The 19,043-nt window shown below is 42.5% G+C and overlaps 1 protein-coding gene across 14 annotated transcripts in view; it reads right to left on the bottom strand.

Moving 5' to 3' along the window:
* Positions 1-19,043, bottom strand: part of ints6l (integrator complex subunit 6 like) — a 194,740-nt gene that overhangs the window by 125,022 nt on the left and 50,675 nt on the right. For 12 of the 14 annotated variants that reach the window (XR_011887600.1, XR_011887599.1, XM_072271087.1 and 9 more), the window contains 4 exons: positions 17,580-17,763; positions 6,134-6,262; positions 3,525-3,685; positions 374-526 (listed from right to left, as the gene is read on the bottom strand). Coding sequence is in view for 12 of the 14 variants with exons in the window: in XM_072271087.1 (XP_072127188.1) it covers positions 374-526; positions 3,525-3,685; positions 6,134-6,262; positions 17,580-17,763 (627 nt within the window). In the remaining 2 variants the exon portion in view is untranslated. Of the gene's footprint in view, positions 1-224; positions 273-373; positions 527-3,524; positions 3,686-6,133; positions 6,263-6,573; positions 6,719-17,579; positions 17,764-19,043 lie in introns of those variants that run through there. The other 2 variants (XM_072271097.1, XM_072271098.1) reach the window with 2 other exon arrangements.

Here is a 19,043-nt window from a genome sequence, read left to right on the forward strand (position 1 = left end):
AGGATAGTTGGAGAACACCTTGTTGTTCTTCGAACAATGACAGAGGATCTTTATAATCACCTATACAGGTACATGGAACCTAGCTAACAGAGAAGAACATTCCTATCAAAGCAGCACCTGGAATCACAAGTCAGTTTTGATGAGGTGAAGAGTCTTGAAATGGATGACTTAACAAGAGCACAAGGACTCTACTGGCATGGTATATGTAGATGTGTATCACCCACCTGAGCACTCTGCAGTTGGGTAGCAGACAGCATTCAATTATCCACTCCCTGTCAATATTACAGGAAGAATATATATGAGAATGACCTAAAGGAAAAGACTATAGGCATAAATACAGAATAAGCAGTCACCACTGCAGTAATACACTTACCTGCCAGCAGGTGTGAGGAGATTTGCGCTCCAGAATGTACTGAGTCAAAGGTGAAGGTTCAAGTTCGTATTTATCAAAGGGTAATTTATCAATGACCATTGGTTCACAATCAGCACAGGAGAACCTTACCACAGGATGAGCTGTACGTGGAGGCTGAGGAGCAAACAAAATGGAGCATATTTAACATTGCTGTGCTATGTGAATGAAAGAGTACAGACCAAGTGTAGGTACATAGGTGCAGAGTGAGCAGAAGGGCTTGTTATCAAAACACATCTATCATTTGAATTAAAATACAAGATTAATAAACCTAAACTCTAGACAATCAATCAATATATGAAGGCTCATGCAAAGTATTGGTTTTAACTACTGTATCTGCCAATTCCTTGTTTCTGTTATTAATTTTCAATTTCCAGACATCCCATACTTAGTCACACAGCACAGAAACAGGTCAGGCCCTTCAGCCCAAAAGTATCCTCCCTCTTACTCCCAGTTGGGCATATTTGGCCCACAACCCTCCAAGACCCTCTCCCTCCATGTACCTATCTAAATGTATCTTAAATGTTGCAGTTGTACCTGCCTGACCACTTCTTCTGGCAGCTCATTCCAAGTACTCACTACCCTTGATGTAAAGTAGTTATCTCTCAGGTCCCTTTTAAATCTCTCCCTCTAATCTTGTATTTGTCCCTTCCTGTTTTGGACACTCTAACCCTGGCAGAAAGACTATGACTTTCCATCTTATCCATACCCCATCACAATTTTACAAACTGAGGTCACCCCTCATTCCCCTGTGCTAAGAATAAGCATGGCCAACCTCTCTTTACAACTCAGGCACTCTAGTCCAAGTAGCATCCCTGTAAATCTCCTCTTCAACCTTTTCAGCTTGACAATGTGTTTCCTATGACAAGGTGACCAAAATGGAAGGTATTAGCCTTTACTCTCCATTTTACACATCAAACTAGTTGCCGCTACTTCCATATCGACCTCCTCTGCTGGTTCCTCAAAATCTCCAGACCACTGGCCCACCAATATTAGAATCAGGTTTGGTACCTGTATCACCATCTAATGGTGGTGGGGAAAAAGCCGTTCCTGAAGCATTGAGTGTGTCTTCAAGCTCCAGTACCGCCTCCTGATGGCAGCAATGAGAAGAGGGCATGTCCTGGGAGAAAGGGGTCTTTAATGACTAATGTCACCATTTTGAAGCATCACCTTTTGAAGATAACCTTAATGCTGGGGAAGTTAGTGCTCATGATGAAGCTGGCTGAGCTTACAACCCTCTGCAGCTGCACTAAACTAGCACACCACCCTGTACACTTCAGCCCCAGAATGATGATACAGCAAAGAAATGAGTCTGTTGGCCCACCACGCCCATCCTTAACAGAAAACACCCATCCATAGCAATCCCATTTACCAGCACTTGACCCATAGATTTACATACCTTGACAGTTCAAATGCTTGTCTAAATAGGTGTTAAAAATCATGAGAACACCTGCATTCGCCTTTCACTCAGCCAGTACATTCTAGATAGTCAAAGATACAGAATCTCACAGCACTCAATGCTGGCAAGGCTATATCCAAAAGCTTCACCTGACATCCTAGCTTTTTTCACCAATAACTACCTGCTACTGATTTCTGGCTTTTGGATTTTAAATGCCAATTGAACTTTATGAAATACAGGATGAAACACTTATCTGGATGGCAAAAATTGTCCCCAATCATTTTCCTCTGAGCCAGAGACACTCCCTGAGTCATGCTCGGGCTCAGATATCGGTCAGCCAGCTGAAACTCCCACAAGTCTGAATGCTGTCAGCTGAGATCACAAAGGTTGCTCTGGTAGGGTTGGTAGATACCTTGGTTAATTTTAGATTTTATTTGAATCTTACTCAGAATTAGTTATTTCAGACAGGTATGTACCACAGATTCAGAAGATTCCGGACCAGAGAGTTTAAAACTGTAGTTCTATTCGTCACTCTTTCAAACAGCTTTCTAAACACCAGGCCTGTGCATCTGGAATTTCACATTATTCTGATTATTTGATTGTTTATTACTTTTCTATATTCCCTGGATTCTTTAATCAATTTGAGTTAAGAACACAGGACATCAGAGTAGAATGAGGACATCCAACCCATCAAGTATGTTCTGTCATCCATCATGGCTGATCTATTATCCCTTTCAACCCCATCCTCCTTCCTTCTTCCCATAACCTTTGGCATCCTGACTAATCAGAAACCATCAACCTCCACTTTAATTATACCCGATGACTCAGCCTCCACGGCTGTATGTAGGAATGAATTCCACAGATTCATCACTCTCTGACTCAAACAATTTCTCCTCATCTTTGCTCTAAATAGATGCCCCTCTATTCGGAAGCTGTGTACTCTAGTCCCAGACTCATGTACTACAGGAAACATCCTCTACAAGTTCATTCTATCTAGACCTTTCAACATTCGATAGGTTTCAATAAGATAATAATACTTTATTGATCCCGAGTGGGAAATTCTGTCATTACTGCAGCAACATTTAAAAACACACTTAGCGGTGTGCAGACTTAACTAATAATAAAGTACAGAATAATAATATACACAATAATTTACCAATGTGTAGTAATTTGCAATAATGTGCAACAATAATGTACAAAATAATAAAACAGAGACTATTGTATTATGAAATGTGTTCTCCTGTTGCACAAAGATTAATTGTTGCATATGCCTATTGCATTTGGTAGGAAAGATTTTCTGTTACAACCCTTGTAACAGGGGAGCTGAATGTGTCTGTTCGAAAGGGTGCTCTGCTGCTTATTCAGTAGGTCATGGAGAGGATGTGCCAGATTATCCATAATGGATAAGTTTGTTTAGTGACCTTCTCTCTACCACTAACTCAAAAGAGTCGGAGTTGTAGCCAAGGACAGATCCAGCCTTCCTGATGAGATCCCTCTGTCATTCTTCTAAACTCCAGCAAGTACAGGACTAGAGCCATCAAACACTCCTCATATGTTAACCCTTTCATTGAATTTCTGACCTTTAAATGTATTTTCTTTATGTGCAATATTGGAGTCAACCACATATTCAAATTACTAATTTGAATAGAAAATATTAATTAGTCAAGGAGCAAATAATTTCTGAAAATAATCACTTCCTATGTCACTGATACTCACCAATGTTGGGGAGTTTTGATCCGGCCAAAAGGATTCAGGAATTGGCCAGTGTCCAACAGGTACTCCCGTTTTAGGATTAGGTCGCACATATATCAACTTGTGACAGCTATGCCAAGCTTGAGGAGTACATAAAGTTGCTCGAGGTGGTTCAACCACACCATCTGAAACAAAGAGACAAAGGAAAAGGAACTGTCCACTGCTTGTTGACCAGACAAGAGACTCAAAACAGTAAAGGAGAGCACAATATTCTGAGACACATATAGTGAAAAAAGATGGTCACACATACAACATGGCAGTACAGATTAAGGCAGCTAATACAGTAGTGGAAAAAGGCTTCCTAAATGAAGGAAAGAATCCATATGATTAGAGTATAGTTGCAAGAATAACGCATCATGGAGTCATTCTATAAGTCATCATATAATGAGAAAAAAATTAGATAGGTACTAGAGTTGCACATGCCAGTACTGAGGGAAATATCACATTACAAAAGAGGTGGTGCTGGCGGTCTAAAAGCACATAAAGATGGACAGATTCTCAGGGCCTGACCAAGTGTGTCTGATAAGATTCAGATGCTTGGGATCCATGGTGACGTGGTAGTTTGGGTTGATCATAAGACAGAAAGTAGTGAAGGAAGAATGTTATTCTTGCTGGAGGTCTCCAAACATTAGTGCTTTCAGTACTGGAACCCATCATTTGTGACATACAAAATGTCTTGGATAAAAATGTAGACGGACAGATTAGTAAATTTGTCCACAACACAGATTGATGAAGTAATGAACAGTGAAGAAAATTGTCTATGGATACATCAGTAGGAACTCAGCAGGTCAGACAGCAACTATGGAGAGGAATGAACAGTCCAAGTTTCAAGCCAAGCATTGACTGTTCATTCCCCTCTATCGATGCTGCCTGACCTGCCGAGTTCTTGCAGCATTTTCTTTGCTCCTCTGGATTTCCAGCATCTGCAGACTTTCTTGTGTATATAGATCAGTTGCAGGTAAGGCTGAGAAAAAGCAAATGGAATTTAATACACGCAAATGTGAGGTGTTGCATTTTGGGAGTCAGATACAAGGTGAAAATATAAAGTTAATGACAGAACCCTTAACAGCATTGATCTACAGAGGGATCTGTCTGTAGCTGCCCAAAAGTAGCCAGGCAAGTAGACAGGGTGGTAAAGAAGATCACAGTAAGTCTGTCTTTGTCAGTTGGGGAGTGGAGTACAAAGGCATGTTGCAGCTATATCAAACTTAGTGGTATATTGGACAGTGAAGGAGGTGGTCTAACAGGATGGGAGTGAAGGAATAGCAGGTGGTATTTAATTTGGCCAAGTGACTTAAGAGTTTATGGCAGGGCCCTGAAGAGTGTTGTACAACAGAGAGACTTATGGGTACAAGTACATAGTTCTCTGGAAGCGGCGATGCAGATAGATAAAGTGGTGAAACAATTAGGCATACTTGCCTTCAAGCAAGGATGTAGGGGTGGAAGGGTGAGTTGGCAAGTTTGCAGACGACACAAAAGTTGGTGTTGTATAGTGTAGAGGATCATTGAAGATTGCAGAGAGACATTGATAGGATGCAGAAGTGGGCTGAGAAGTGGCAGATGGAGTTCAACCCGGAGAAGTGTGAGGTGGTACACTTTGGAAGGACAAACTCCAAGGCAGAGTACAAAGTAAATGGCAGGATACTTGGTAGTGTGGAGGAGCAGAGGGATCTGGGGGTACATGTCCACAGATCCCTGAAAGTTGCCTCACAGGTAAATAGGGTAGTTAAGAAAGCTTATGGGGTGTTAGCTTTCATAAGTCGAGGGATAGAGTTTAACAGTCGCGAGGTAATGATGCAGCTCTATAAAACTCTGGTTAGGCCACACTTGAAGTGCTGTGTCGCTTCACTATAGGAAGGAAGTGGAAGCACTGGAAAAGGTACAGAAGAGATTTACCAGGATGCTGCCTGGTTTAGAGAGTATGCATTATGATCAGAGATTAAGGGAGCTAGGGTTTTACTCTTTGGAGAGAAGGAGGATGAGAGGAGACATGATAGAGGTATACAAGATATTAAGAGGAATAGATAGAGTGGATAGCCAGCGCCACTTCCCCGGGGCACCACTGCTTAATACAAGAGGACATGGCTTTAAGGTAAAGGGTGGGAAGTTCAAGGGGGATATTAGAGGAAGGTTTTTTTACTCAGAGAGTGGTTGGTGCGTGGAATGCACTGCCTGAGTCAGTGGTGGAGGCAGATACACTAGTGAAATTTGAGAGACTACTGGACAGGTATATGGAGGAATTTAAGGTGGTGGTTATATGGGAGGCAGGGTTTGAGGGTCGGCACGACATTGTGGGCCGAAGGGCCTGTACTGCGCTGTACTATTCTATGTTCTATAAGCAGTGCACTGAGTGTAAGAGTTAGAAAGAATCCTTAAGGTTTCTATAACAAAACTTTTCTTTCACTCTTACAATCTGGAAATCACGGCCTTTGGCAGTCAATCAGATCTTTCCAAGAGAACTGATAGGCACAAAGGGAAATAATTTGCAAGGTTCATGAGACAACCAATTTCCCTTCAAGGAGCCAGCATGTATTTAAAGGGTTCAATGGCTGTAAAATTTTTATCATTCTTACCTTCACTGATTGGTGCTGGGTCTGATCCAGTTTTTTCAAAATTAATAACCACTCCACTTTGAACTTTCTGCACCAAGGATTCTAGACACTGGTTTAACATCCGCTGCGTGCGCACACAGTAGGACCGACCTTTAAGAGAATTAAAATAAAATACTAAGTTAAGTACACTGTGCACATTAAAATTTAGAAATAATAGATGCTGTAGCTCAACTCCGTTGGATGAAATGTACTCCAAAACACTACTTTTAGTCCTTAGGAGGACAGAATTGACACTGCGGAAACTGAAAATGCACACAATATGCAAAAGGATAATGGATAAGTATGAGTGGCAATGATTGATTGAATTATCTAATTCTTCCTTACAGTTTCCTCCTATGTAAATTACATTTAGTAATCATAGATAATTTACCGTAGATTGCCTCTTCCTCATTCTTTGTGTGAAGTTCAACCTCCACACACAAATAGGTATTTGCTCCATCCTATGAGAAACCACTCTCTGGGGCACTGTCCCCAAAAATTTTCATGTTGATCTTCCCCAGCTCTGCTGATTCACAGCCTCACTCGGGAGCAGATCCACTTGTCTGCCTGTAGAAACAACAAGTAGGGATCTTCAAGCCCTGTGAAAGCACAGAAGAATGCTAATTGCAATCTGCACTCCCACAAGTTGCAGTACTGACAGGTCAAATGCTCTGCCTGCACTGGTATCAGGTACATAGCAGGCAGGGGACCAATTAATTCCTTTCTTTCACTGTTTAAAATAAAGTGGCACTGGCCCATATTTTATAACCACAGAAATAAGGTATTTTGGACACCTGCAGAATGACCCGATGGACTCAAAACAAAAGAATATTTACAACACATTGAGAACTTAGCAAGAGTGCGGTTCAAATAACAATGAAGAAACACACCACCCAGGACCAAGCAGTCTGCTTGACCGGTATTCAATGACCATAATGAACCATCACCTTCTCAATTACCTGTACACTGCAGGTGTCATTTTATTATCAACATGACACACTGCAGCAATCTGACAAGGTTTATATAGAAATGAATAAAACTGAAGATTGCATTAAAACTGATTTCATGCAACGAAGCAAATGCATTTATGGAAAACTGGGGAAATTAGCAAAAGGGCAACACAATAGGGTAGTGAAAACTGATACAGTTCATCACATTAGTTTCAGTGGCTGTGTGGCCTCAACAAAAACAATAAGGAATAAATACATAAACTGGACTATAAAATTTAATAAGATAGAAAAGCAATGTGTGTGCAGCTTCTAGTGATGGCGACACAAAATACTCTGCAGATGCTGGGGTCAAAGCAACACTCATAACACACTGGAGGAACTCAGCAGGTCGGGCAGCATCCGTGGAAACGACCAGTCAACGTTTTGGGCCGGAACCCTTCATCAGGAGTATAGAAGGAAGGGGCAGAGGCCCTTTAAGGAAGGTGGGGGGAGGGTGGGAAGGAAAAGGCTGGTAGGTTCTAGGTGAAAAACCAGTAAGGGGAAAGATAAAGGGGCAGGGTAGGGGAAGCAGGGAGGTGATAGGCAGGAAAGGTGAAGGAGGAATAGGGGAAAACACAATGGGTAGTAAGAAGAAGGCGGATCCATGAGGGAGGTGATAGGCAGCTGGTGGAGGGGGCAGAGTGAAACTGGGATGGGGGAAGGGAGGGGGAGGGAATTACCGGAAGTTAGAGAATTCTATGTTCATACCAAGGGGCTGGAGACTACCTAGACGGTATATGAGGTGTTGCTCCTCCAACCTGAGTTTAGCCTCATCATGGCAGTAGAGGAGGCCATGTATGAACATATCCGAATGGGAATGGGAAGCAGAGTTGAAGTGGGTGGCTACTCGGAGATCCTGTCTTTTGTGCTTCCCATTCCCATTCGGATATGTCCATACATGGCCTCCTCTACTGCCATGATGAGGCTAAACTCAGGTTGGAGGAGCAACATCTCATATACTGTCTAGGTAGTCTCCAGTCCATTGGTATGAACATAGAATTCTCCAACTTCCGGTAATTCCCTCCCCCTCCCTTCCCCTATCCCTATTTCACTCTGCCCCCTCCCCCAGCTGCCTATCACCTCCCTCATGGTTCCCCCTTCTTCTACTACCCATTGTGCTTTCCCCTATTCCTTCTTCACCTTTCCTGCCTATCCCCTCCCTGCTTCCCCTCCCACACCCCTTTATCTTTCCCCTTACTGGTTTTTCACCTAGAACCTACCGGCCTTCTCCTTCCCACCCTCCCCCCACCTTCTTTATAGGGCCTCTGCCCCTTCCCTCTACAGTCCTGATGAAGGGTTCCGGCCCGAAACATTGACTGATCTTTTCCACCAATGCTGCCCGACCTGCTGAGTTCCTCCAGCATGTTGTGAGTGTTTTTAGTGATGGGGAGAAATGAAACAAAGCATGACTAAACAAAAGCTCAAAAGGAACATTTGAAATACATCAAAAATCAGCTCAGTTATATTAGGAAAGAGGATCTGCAGGGAAACAGCATGGAAAATGGTAATACTTTAATACTTCCTAACAACATTCATTTCATTCAGCATACTCAGTGGGTCAAATGGCCTAATTGTGCTCCAATTTCTTCTGGTCACTCAGCCCATAACAGTTCTCAGGGCATTCCCATAAATTCCAGTTCCCATTTATTTGCCTGTAACAATCACTCACCTATGAAACAAAATACAGCTATGTTAAATAGTAGTTGATACGCCCTGGCATCAGGAGGCATTTAATGGTTATTGGAACTGTACTCAGGAGCTCTGGTGAAAATGAAATCAAGGCTTAGAGAGGAAAAGACTCCAATGGCTAGAGTAAAACCTTGCACAACAGAAGATAATTGTGGGTGCAATTAATAATTACAACCCCCAAGACATAAATGAGTACAAAACCCAAACATTGGAATAGCTCCAATAATAACCTGCATTTCACCAAAAGCACAGAAGTGCGGACTTTTTCCAGATGATTGCATAATATTCATTTGCATTGCCAGCTCCTCGCCAAATACAACAATCCATGCCCCATGCAGCAAGACTCAGACAAGTCTGGGCTGAGAAGTAGGAAGTTAACACCTACACCAGAGAAATATCAGGCAACGGCCATGTCTAACAACTATGAATAACTATTTCCCTAAAACCATGTCATGCTCCTCAACAGCAACAGCCTGGGTGATCAGGAATTTAACTGGACCAGCAAGATACACATTAAGGCTACTGGAAAATATCAGTCTGTATTTCCAGCACCTACTGACTCACTGCTTTTCTGACATCTCAAAGGTACCTCAGGAATGCAACTGAATATTCACAACTCACTTGGATTAATGCTTCAACAAATTCAAAATCAACACCATCCAAGCCAAAGAATCACATCTGATTGAGAGCCTTTGCTTTAAACAGTACTTCATTTGATGAGCAGGTCATCTACTAGACGGCAGACTGCAGCTACTTAATTGTTCATCTAGGGTACTCTGACAGCATCTCTGAACCCATGCTCTCTAGCAACAAGTTCTAAAGCAGCAGGCACATGGCAACCCCAAGTCGTGGCTGAAAGAAGACCATAGTTGGGAGCGGAAAGAAACTGAAAAAAGATCAAAGTATGTCAAAGGATATACTTTGCATTGGAAAGACAGGCAGGAAGGCACAGGCGGTGGTGTGGTTCTGTTGGCAAGAGATGGAATTACATCTTTAGAAAGAGGTGACATAGGGTCACAGAATGTCAAATCTTTGTGGTAAACACAAAGTACTCTGCAGATGCCGGGGTCAAAGCAACACTCACAACACGCTGGAGGAACTCAGCAGGTCGGGCAGCATCCGCGGAAGTGATCAGTCAACGTTTCAGGCCGGAACCTTTCGTCAGGACTGAAGAAGGGGGCAGGGGCCCTATAATGGTGGGGGGAGGGTGGGAAGGAGAAGGCTGGTAGGTGCCAGGTGAAAAACCAGTTGTGGTGACAGGGGGATGGGGTTTCCCTTCTGCTGTCATCAATGATGCCCTTACCCGCATCTCCTCCATTTCCCGCACTTCGGCCCTCACCCCTCACCCCATCCTCCCATCACCACAAAAGGGACAGGGTTCCCCTTGTCCTCACCTACCACCCCACCAGCCTCCAGATCCAGCACATTGTCCTCCGCAACTTCCGCCACCTTCAACAGGACCCCACCACTAAGCACATCTTTCCCTCTCCGCCCCTCTCCGCTTTCCGCAGGGATCGGTCCCTCCGCAACTCCCTGATCCACACATCCTTCCCAACAGATCTCCCACCCGGCACTTATCCCTGTAAGCGTAAGTGCTACACCTGTCCCTACACCTCCTCTCTTGCCACCATTCGGGGCCCCAAACAGTCCTTCCAGGTGAGGCAACACTTCACTTGCGAGTCTGTTGGGGTCATCTATTGCATCCGGTGCTCCCGGTGTGGCCTCCTCTACATCGGTGAAACCTGACGCAGATTGGGGGACCACTTCGTCGAGCACCTCCGCTCCGTCCGCCACGGCAGACAGGATCTCCCAGTTGCTACCCACTTCAACTCTGCTTCCCATTCAGATATGTCCATACATGGCCTCCTCTACTGCCATGATGAGGCTAAACTCAGGTTGGAGGAGCAACACCTCATATACCGTCTGGGATGTCTCCAGCCCCTTGGTATGAACATAGAATTCTCCAACTTCTGGTAATTCCCTCCCCCTCCCTTCCCACATCCCAGTTTCACTCTGCCCCCTCCCCCAGCTGCCTAACACCTCCCTCATGGTTCCCCCTCCTTCTACTACCCATTGTGCTTTCCCCTATTCCTTCTTCACCTTTCCTGCCTATCCCCTCCCCCACCCCTTTATCTTTCCCCTGACTGGTTTTTCACCAGGCCCCTACCAGCCTTCTCCTTCCCACCTTCCCCCACCTTCTTTATAGGGCCTGTCCCCACTCCCTCTTCAGTCCTGACGGAGGGTTCTGGCCTGAAACGTTGACTGATCATTTCCACAGATGCTACCTGTCCTGCTGAGTTCCTCCAGTGTGTTGTGAGTGTTGCTAAATCTTTGTGGGTGGAGATAAGAAACTGCAAAGGTAAAAAAACATTATGGGAATCATATATAGGCCTCCAAATAGTAACCAAGATTTGGGGTTGAGATTGCAAAGGGAGCTGTAAAAGGCATGTAATAAGGGTAATGTCACAATTGTAAGGGGGGGGGGTCTTCAATATGTAAGCAGATTGGGAACATCAAGTTGATGTCGGATCACAAGAGAAGGAATTAGTTGAATGCCTATGAGATGGGTTTTTAGAACAGCTTGTGCTTGAGCCTACTCGGGGAAACACAGAAACAGAGAAAACCTACAGCACAATACAGGTCCTTCAGCCCACAAAGTTGTGCCGAACATGTCCCTACCTTAGAAATTATTAGGGTTACCCATAGCCCTCTATTTTTCTAAACTTCATGTACCTATCCAAAAGTCTCTTAAGAGACTCTATCGTATCCTCTTTCCAGTACTTTTATTATTAATATTAGAATAGAGTACAAGAAAAAAATATGTATCAATACATAATACTAAATCGCATATAAAGACTCCTTCCCTATATTCATACAAATTAATTAATTCGTAACATTGAAACATAGTAATCTTATTATAATAAAAAACTAACCCACTACCAAGACCGAAGCTGATTAGTAAAGAAAAAAAGGAAAAAACTATTAGTCATCATCTGTGCTTTAGCAGCAAATCAAAGGTTTCGAAAACAATTCAAAAAAGGTCCCCACAATGTTTGAAAGTCTTGGCTAGATTCAGAGATTGAACATTGAATCTTCTCTAAATTTAAACATGACATTACATCACGTAACCATCGAGCAGGAATAGGAGGGGCCACATCTTTCTATTTAAGCAAGTGCGTCCTTCTGGCCATAAGAGAAATAAAATCCAAAATGTGCAAGTCAGATGACTCCAAAATAGTATCCTTTCCTCCAACAATACCAAATAAAGTGGTCAAATGATTAGACTTAAAGTTTACTTCTTTCCAATATTTTCCAAGACTCAGACATGTCCAAAACATATGAATGAATGAAGCTTCTCCATTATTACATTTATCACAATACAGAGATATATCTAAATAAAAACGAGACAACTTATCCTTGGTCATGTGGGCCCTATGGAGCACTTTAAATTGTAGGAGAGAGTGGCGGGCACGAAAAGATGAAGTGTTAACCAATTAAAAATTTTGATTCCAAGTTTCCTCAGAAATTGAAGTCTATAAATCTTGTTCCCAAAGATTTTTAATTTTATCTACAGGATCACTTCTCATTCCCAACAGCATATTATAAATATTAGATATACATCCATTATAAAAAGGTTTCAAATTAAAAATTACATCTAGTAGATTCTGATCAGGACTTTTAGGAAATGTGCTTATTTGAGACTGTAAAAAATCTCTTATTGGTAGGTATCGAAAAAATGAGTTTTGGGTAAACTATATTTAGCTGACAGTTGTTCAAACAAAAAGAGACTTCCCTCTACAAACAAGTTCTGAAAGCATTTAATACCTAATCTATCCCATTCTTTAAAAGCCACATCAATCATAGAGGGTTTAAAAAAAAATTAGAAGAAATGGGACTTGAAAGAGAAAATCTCAATAAGCCAAAATATTTTCAGAATTGTATCCAAATTCTCATAGTGTGTTTAACTACCAGATTATCAGTTAATTTACTCAGAGACAAAGGAAGTGAAGATCTAAGAAGAGAAATAATAGAAAATTTATTGACAGAGTTCGCTTCTAAAAAAACCCACATTGGGCAATCCTCCACCACCCTTGCCGGCAGCCCATTCCACACACTCACCACTCGCTGCGTAGAAGACTTACCCCTGACATCTTCTCTGTATCTACTCCCAAGCACCTTAAACCTGTGCCCTCTTGTGGCAGCCATTTCAGCCCTGGGAAAAAGCCTCTGACCATCCACACGATCAATGCCTCTCATTATCTTGTAAACCTTTATCAGGTCACCTCTCATCCTCCGTCGCTCCAAGGAGAAAAGGCCAAGTTCGCTCAACCTGTTTTCATAAGGCATGCTCCCCAGTCCAGGCAACATCCTTGTAAATCCACCCTCTGCACCCTTTCTATAGTTTCCACATCCTTCCTGTAGTGAGGCGACCAGAACTGAGCACAGTACTCCAAGTGGGGTCTGACCAGGGTCCTATATAGCTGCAACATTACCTCTCGGCTCCTAAATTCAATTCCACGATTGATGAAGGCCAATACACTGTATGCCTTCCTAACCACAGAGTCAACCTGCGCAGCTGCTTTGAGCGTCCTATGGACTCACACCCCAAGATCCCTCTGATCCTCCACACTGTCAAGAGTCTTAGCATTAATACTATACTCTGCCATCATATTTGACCTACCAAAATGAACCACTTCACACTTATCCAGGTTGAACTCCATCTGCCACTTCTCAGCCCAGTTTTGTATCCTATCAATGCTATCTTAGATTGGGTGTTCTGTAATAACCCAAATCTTATTAGGGAGCTTAATATAAACAAACACTTAGAAGGCAGTGATCATAATATGATTGAATTCATACTGCACTTTGCAAGGGAGAGTCACAAGTATCAGTATCGCAATGGAATAAAGGGAATGATGGCTGAAGTTTCTGGGAATAGTTCACAAAGCACAGGATAGATATGTCACACAGAAGAAGTAGTTCTCAAATAGCAGGGCTAGTCAACCATGGCTGACAAGGGAAATTAAGGACTGCATAAAAGCCAAAGGAAGGACATATAAGGTAGCAAAAGTGAGTGGGAAGTTGGACGAATGGGAAGCTTTTAAAATCCAACAAAAGGTAACTAAAAAAGCTACAAGAAGGGAAAAGATGAAAAGCAGGAAAGCAGGATACTAAAGTTTTTCAGTTATATAAAGATTAAAAGGGAGGTGGGAGTTGATATTGAACCACTGGAAAATTATGTTGATGAGGTAATAAGGGGGACAAAGAAATAGCACATGAACTTATCAGTCTTCACTGTAGAAGACACTAGCAATGTGCCAGAGAACCGTGAGTGTCAGGGAGCAAAAGTGAGTGCCATTGTTATTATAAAGGAAAAAGTGCCAGGCAAACTCAAAAGTCTTAAGGTGGATAAGTCACCTGGACCAGATGGACAGAGTTCCTGAGAGAAGATGCTGAAGAGATGGCAGATGCACTGGTCATGTTCTTTCAAGAATCACTTGATTCTGGCATGGTCCTGGAGGACTGGAAAATTGCAAATGTCACTCCACTCTTTAAGAAGGGAGGAAGGCAACAGAAACGAAATTATAGGCCAGTGAGCCTAACCTCAGTGGTTGGGAAAGTGTTGAAGTCTATTATTAAGGATGACATATCAGAGTACTTGGAGACCAATGATAAAATAAGTCAAAGTCACCATGGTTTATGTGAAGGGAAGTCGTGCCTGACAGATCTGTTAGAGCTCTTCGAGGGAGTAACAAGCAGGATGGACAAAGGAGAGGCAGTGGATGTCATCGACTTGGATTTTCAGAAGGCATTTGATAAGGTGCCACACATGGCTGACAGGCAGGAGGCAGTGAGTAGGAATAGAAGGGGCCTTTTCTGGCTGGCTGCCAGTGCTGTTGGTGTTCCTCAGGGGTCAGTATTGGGATCGCTACTTTTCGCATTGTTTGTCAATGATTTGGATAATGGAACTGATGGCTTTGTGGCAAAGTTTGCGGATGATACAAAGATAGGTGGATAGGTAGGTAGTGCTGAGGAAGCAATGCGATTGTAGCAGGACTTAAGACAAATTGGAAGAATGAGCAAAAAATGGCAGATGGAATACAGTGTTGGGAAATGTATGATAAATGCATTTTGGTAAAAGGAACAATACTGCGAGCTATTATCTAAATGGGGAGAAGATTCAAACATCAGAAGTGCAGTGCATGATTACGGGAATGAAGGGGTTAACATATGAGAAGCATTTGGCAACTTTGGGCCTGTACTCATTGGAATTTAGAAGAATGCAGGGAGATCTCATTGCACCTACCAAATGTTAAAAGGACTAGATATAGTGGATGTGGAGAGGATGTTTCCTATGGTGAAGGTATCCAGAATTGGAGGGCACAGCCTTAAAATTGAGGTGTGTCCTTTCAGAACACAGGTAAGGAGGAATTTGTTTTTAGCCAGAGAGTAGTGTATCTCTAGAATGCTCTGCCACAGACTGCAGTGGAATTCATGGGTATATTTAAGGCATCAAAGGATATGGCGAGAAGGCAGGCATGTGTGTGGGGTTGAGTGGGATCCAGGATCAGCCATGATGGAATGGCAGAGCAAACTCGATGGGCTGAATGGCGCAATTCTGCCCCTATGTCTTATGGAAATATCCCTTGTCCAAGTCAGACCACCTCAGATGGAAATATAGTGCTGTTCCTTCATCAACATTTGGTCCATATCCCTACGAGATTGTCAAGGGAAAACCGGGGTGGGGGGTGTTGCTCCAATTTTTTTTTATGCCATGGACCTATACCATTAAGCAAGGGATCTGTGGACTGCAGTAGTTCAGGATTACAGGTCCACATCACTTTCTGCAATTTAAAATGAGAACACTGAGTACAGTGTGGACAAGCTAGGCAAGCAAACTAAGTTGTCATTAATACTATAGAGAACAGGTACAGTATATGGGCATATAAAAATGAATGGCTATCCTACATTGCTGAGGAACCAGCTAGAAAACAGGCCATATTAGATTGAGTATTGCACATTGAGAAATAATTGATTAATAGAACAGTTTAGCATGGGAACTGATCCTTCAGCCCACAATGTCTCTGCTGACCATGATGCTAACCCAAACTAAACCTACATGCTGGCACATGGTCCAAATCCCTCCATTCCTTGCTTGTTCACGTGTCTGTCTGAAAGTGTCGTGTGTTCTAAGCTGGTAGTATCTAATTCTGATAAACCTTTTCTGTACCCTCCTTAAAGTCTCTGCACCCTTCTTGTAACACGGCAAGAGAATTGAACGATATACAAAAATTTGGTAGTTCAGCGGCTTTTAGGAAACAGTAATCACAGTGATTTAGTTTAATCTGCAAAACAAAATCAAACCTCCAATCTTAAGACATAATTTAGCAAAGGCAGATTGGGAAACGCTATTAAAAAAGAATGACAATAAACAAGCAGCTTCTACATGGATTTCAGGCTGCTCCAGAACATTACATCACAACAGTCCACGGCAAGTTGGTAAACTGGATCCAAAGTTGGCTTGGTCCTCAAAAATAGAGAGTGGTCACAGAGGGTCATTTCTCTGGTTGCACAAGGGCGGGGACCTCCACTGTTTGCAATAATAATACCTGGATGAAAATGTAGGTGCCCCTACGCTCATCAATAAAAATAGTACAATATACTGTACAAAATCTTATAGAGTTAGGGTGTCCAAGAGCTTTGCACAGTACTGTATTTGTCAACATAGAGCAGAGAGTGAGTATGTGAATCTGGTAGGAGCAAAGGATGTTGGTGATTGTGAGGTGGAGCATCGTGGGAGGATGTGGGGTAGGAGGCAGAGGAGTGCCGAGGTGGTGGATGGTGGCACAGGTACAGACACACCCAGCCCTGAGAGACCAGGAAAGGTCATTTGATTCCAAACAATGGTTTATTGATCATTACAGACTCCCTCTCTGGTGCTTCCCACTCCCTCCTCTCCCCCTACCACTCCCCACTCTCAGTCCACAATAAAGACCCATATCAGAATCAGGTTGATCATCATTCATGTTATGAAATCTGTTTTTTTTTGCGGCACTAGTACAGTATATAAAATTATATAGTACTCTGCAAATGACTTGGGTATTTTAGCTATGCAGTATATTCTGTCGACTGTTTATTCATGCCCACACATGCAGCCTGACCTTCTGAGTTCCTCCAGCATTTTGTGTGAGATGCTCTGGATTTTCTGCATGTGCAGTTTCTCGTATTTATGACCAGCAAAACATATGTGCCCAAAGCCTTTGCACAGTACTGTGTATATGTACAGTACAATATGAGCATTCAGGGTATGAAGGATGATTAGCTTTTATACGGTTACAAAATTACACCAGGCTAAAAAATAAACATTTTCATTATTCTAACTTCGTATGTGAACAGACTAGTGTTAAATTCTCCAGTTTTGACCAACAGAAACCGGGAATACAAATCAATTGCTTTCACTTTAAATCGATGCCCTTTAGTACTAGTCTCACCCAACCTCAGTGCAAAAAGCCTGCTTGCACTTGCCCTACCCTAACCATACCCCCTCATAATTTTGTATACCTCTATCAAATCTCCTCTCATTCTCTTACACTCCAGTTCAAACTTCCTCTACAACATTTTTTTTATCTTAATGTCTGACAATTACAGCTTTAAACACCCAGAAATTTCCAATGCCACCTCAGCAAAAGAATAAGGTTGAAGAACTGAAAGTAATTACTTTTCTTTGTATAGATGAAACGTTAACTTACCTCCAGTCACTTCGCACATCTGGGTCACAGCAGACTCATCTGAAGGTACACTACCAAGCTGCTCTGCTTCAAGAGATGATGCACCAGGGAGGCGAAGAACCAATGCAAACAGCCTCTGATCCCAACGGAATGGCTCTTTTGTCAATTCACTACCAGGCAGGGGAGAATTTAATGGCAAGTGCAGCTAAAAAAGGAAAAGCAGCTTCATGTTGCATGGATCAAATTTAGGCAAGTTAATGTCCAAAACCATCATAACATTTCATTCATAAAACTGGAGAGACCATAGAAATTACAGCACAGAAACAGGCCCTTTGGCCCTTCTTGGCTGTGCCGAACCATTTTCTGCCTAGTCCCACTGACCTGCACACGGACCATATCCCTCCATACACCTCCCATCCATGTATCTGTCCAATTTATTCTTAAATGTTAAAAAAGAACCCGCATTTACCACCTCGTCTGGTAGCTCATTCCATACTCCCACCACTCTCTGTGTGAAGAAGCCCCCCTAATGTTCCCTTTAAACTTTTCCCCCCTCACCCTTAACCCATGTCCTCTGGTTTTTTTCTCCCCTTGCCTCAGTGGAAAAAGCCTGCTTGCATTCACTCTATCTATACCCATCATAATTTTATATACCTCTATCAAATCTCCCCTCATTCTTCTACGCTCCAGGGAATAAAGTCCTAACCTATTCAACCTTTCTCTGTAACTGAGTTTCTCAAGTCCCGGCAACATCCTTGAAAACCTTCTCTGCACTCTTTCAACCTTATTTATATCCTTCCTGTAATTTGGTGACCAAAACTGAACACAATACTCCAGATTCGGCCTCATCAATGCCTTATACAACCTCATCATAACATTCCAGCTCATGTACTCAATACTTCGATTAATAAAGGCCAATGTACCAAAAGCTCTCTTTACGACCCTATCTACCTGTGACGACACTTTTAGGGAATTTTGTATCTGTATTCCCAGATCCCTCTGTTCCACTGCACTCCTCAGTGCCTTACCATTAACCCTATATGTTCTACGCTGGTTTGTCCTACCAACGTGCAATACCTGTGGAATAAAATGATATCCAAACTGGATCTCCCAAACAATAAACAGTAGCCAACTAATTGCACAAAATGTGACAAAAGATGTGAACAAAAAAAATAAGGTGCAGCGTAGCAAGAGGCACTACTGATTTCAATCTTACTAGCCTGTTTCATTCCACAAGATTCAAATAAAATTGTTCCACAAAACTGAAAAAGGCAAAACACCATCAGCAAAGGACAGAAGTCTAAGCACCTCAATGTACATGTAAACAGGAAATAAGCATGAGACTGATCATGGACTAGAAGATATACAGAGTCAGAGAAAATGAGGTGGAGTACATCAGTCTTTACCAAAGGAGGATATTCTAGAGTCTTACCTCTGAGACATGATATATGCAAGAATGTTAATAAATTATAAAGACAGGCTAGG

This window comes from Mobula birostris, chromosome 10 (assembly GCF_030028105.1).
Source record: "Mobula birostris isolate sMobBir1 chromosome 10, sMobBir1.hap1, whole genome shotgun sequence".
In the NCBI taxonomy this organism is placed as follows: Eukaryota; Metazoa; Chordata; class Chondrichthyes; order Myliobatiformes; family Myliobatidae; genus Mobula; species Mobula birostris.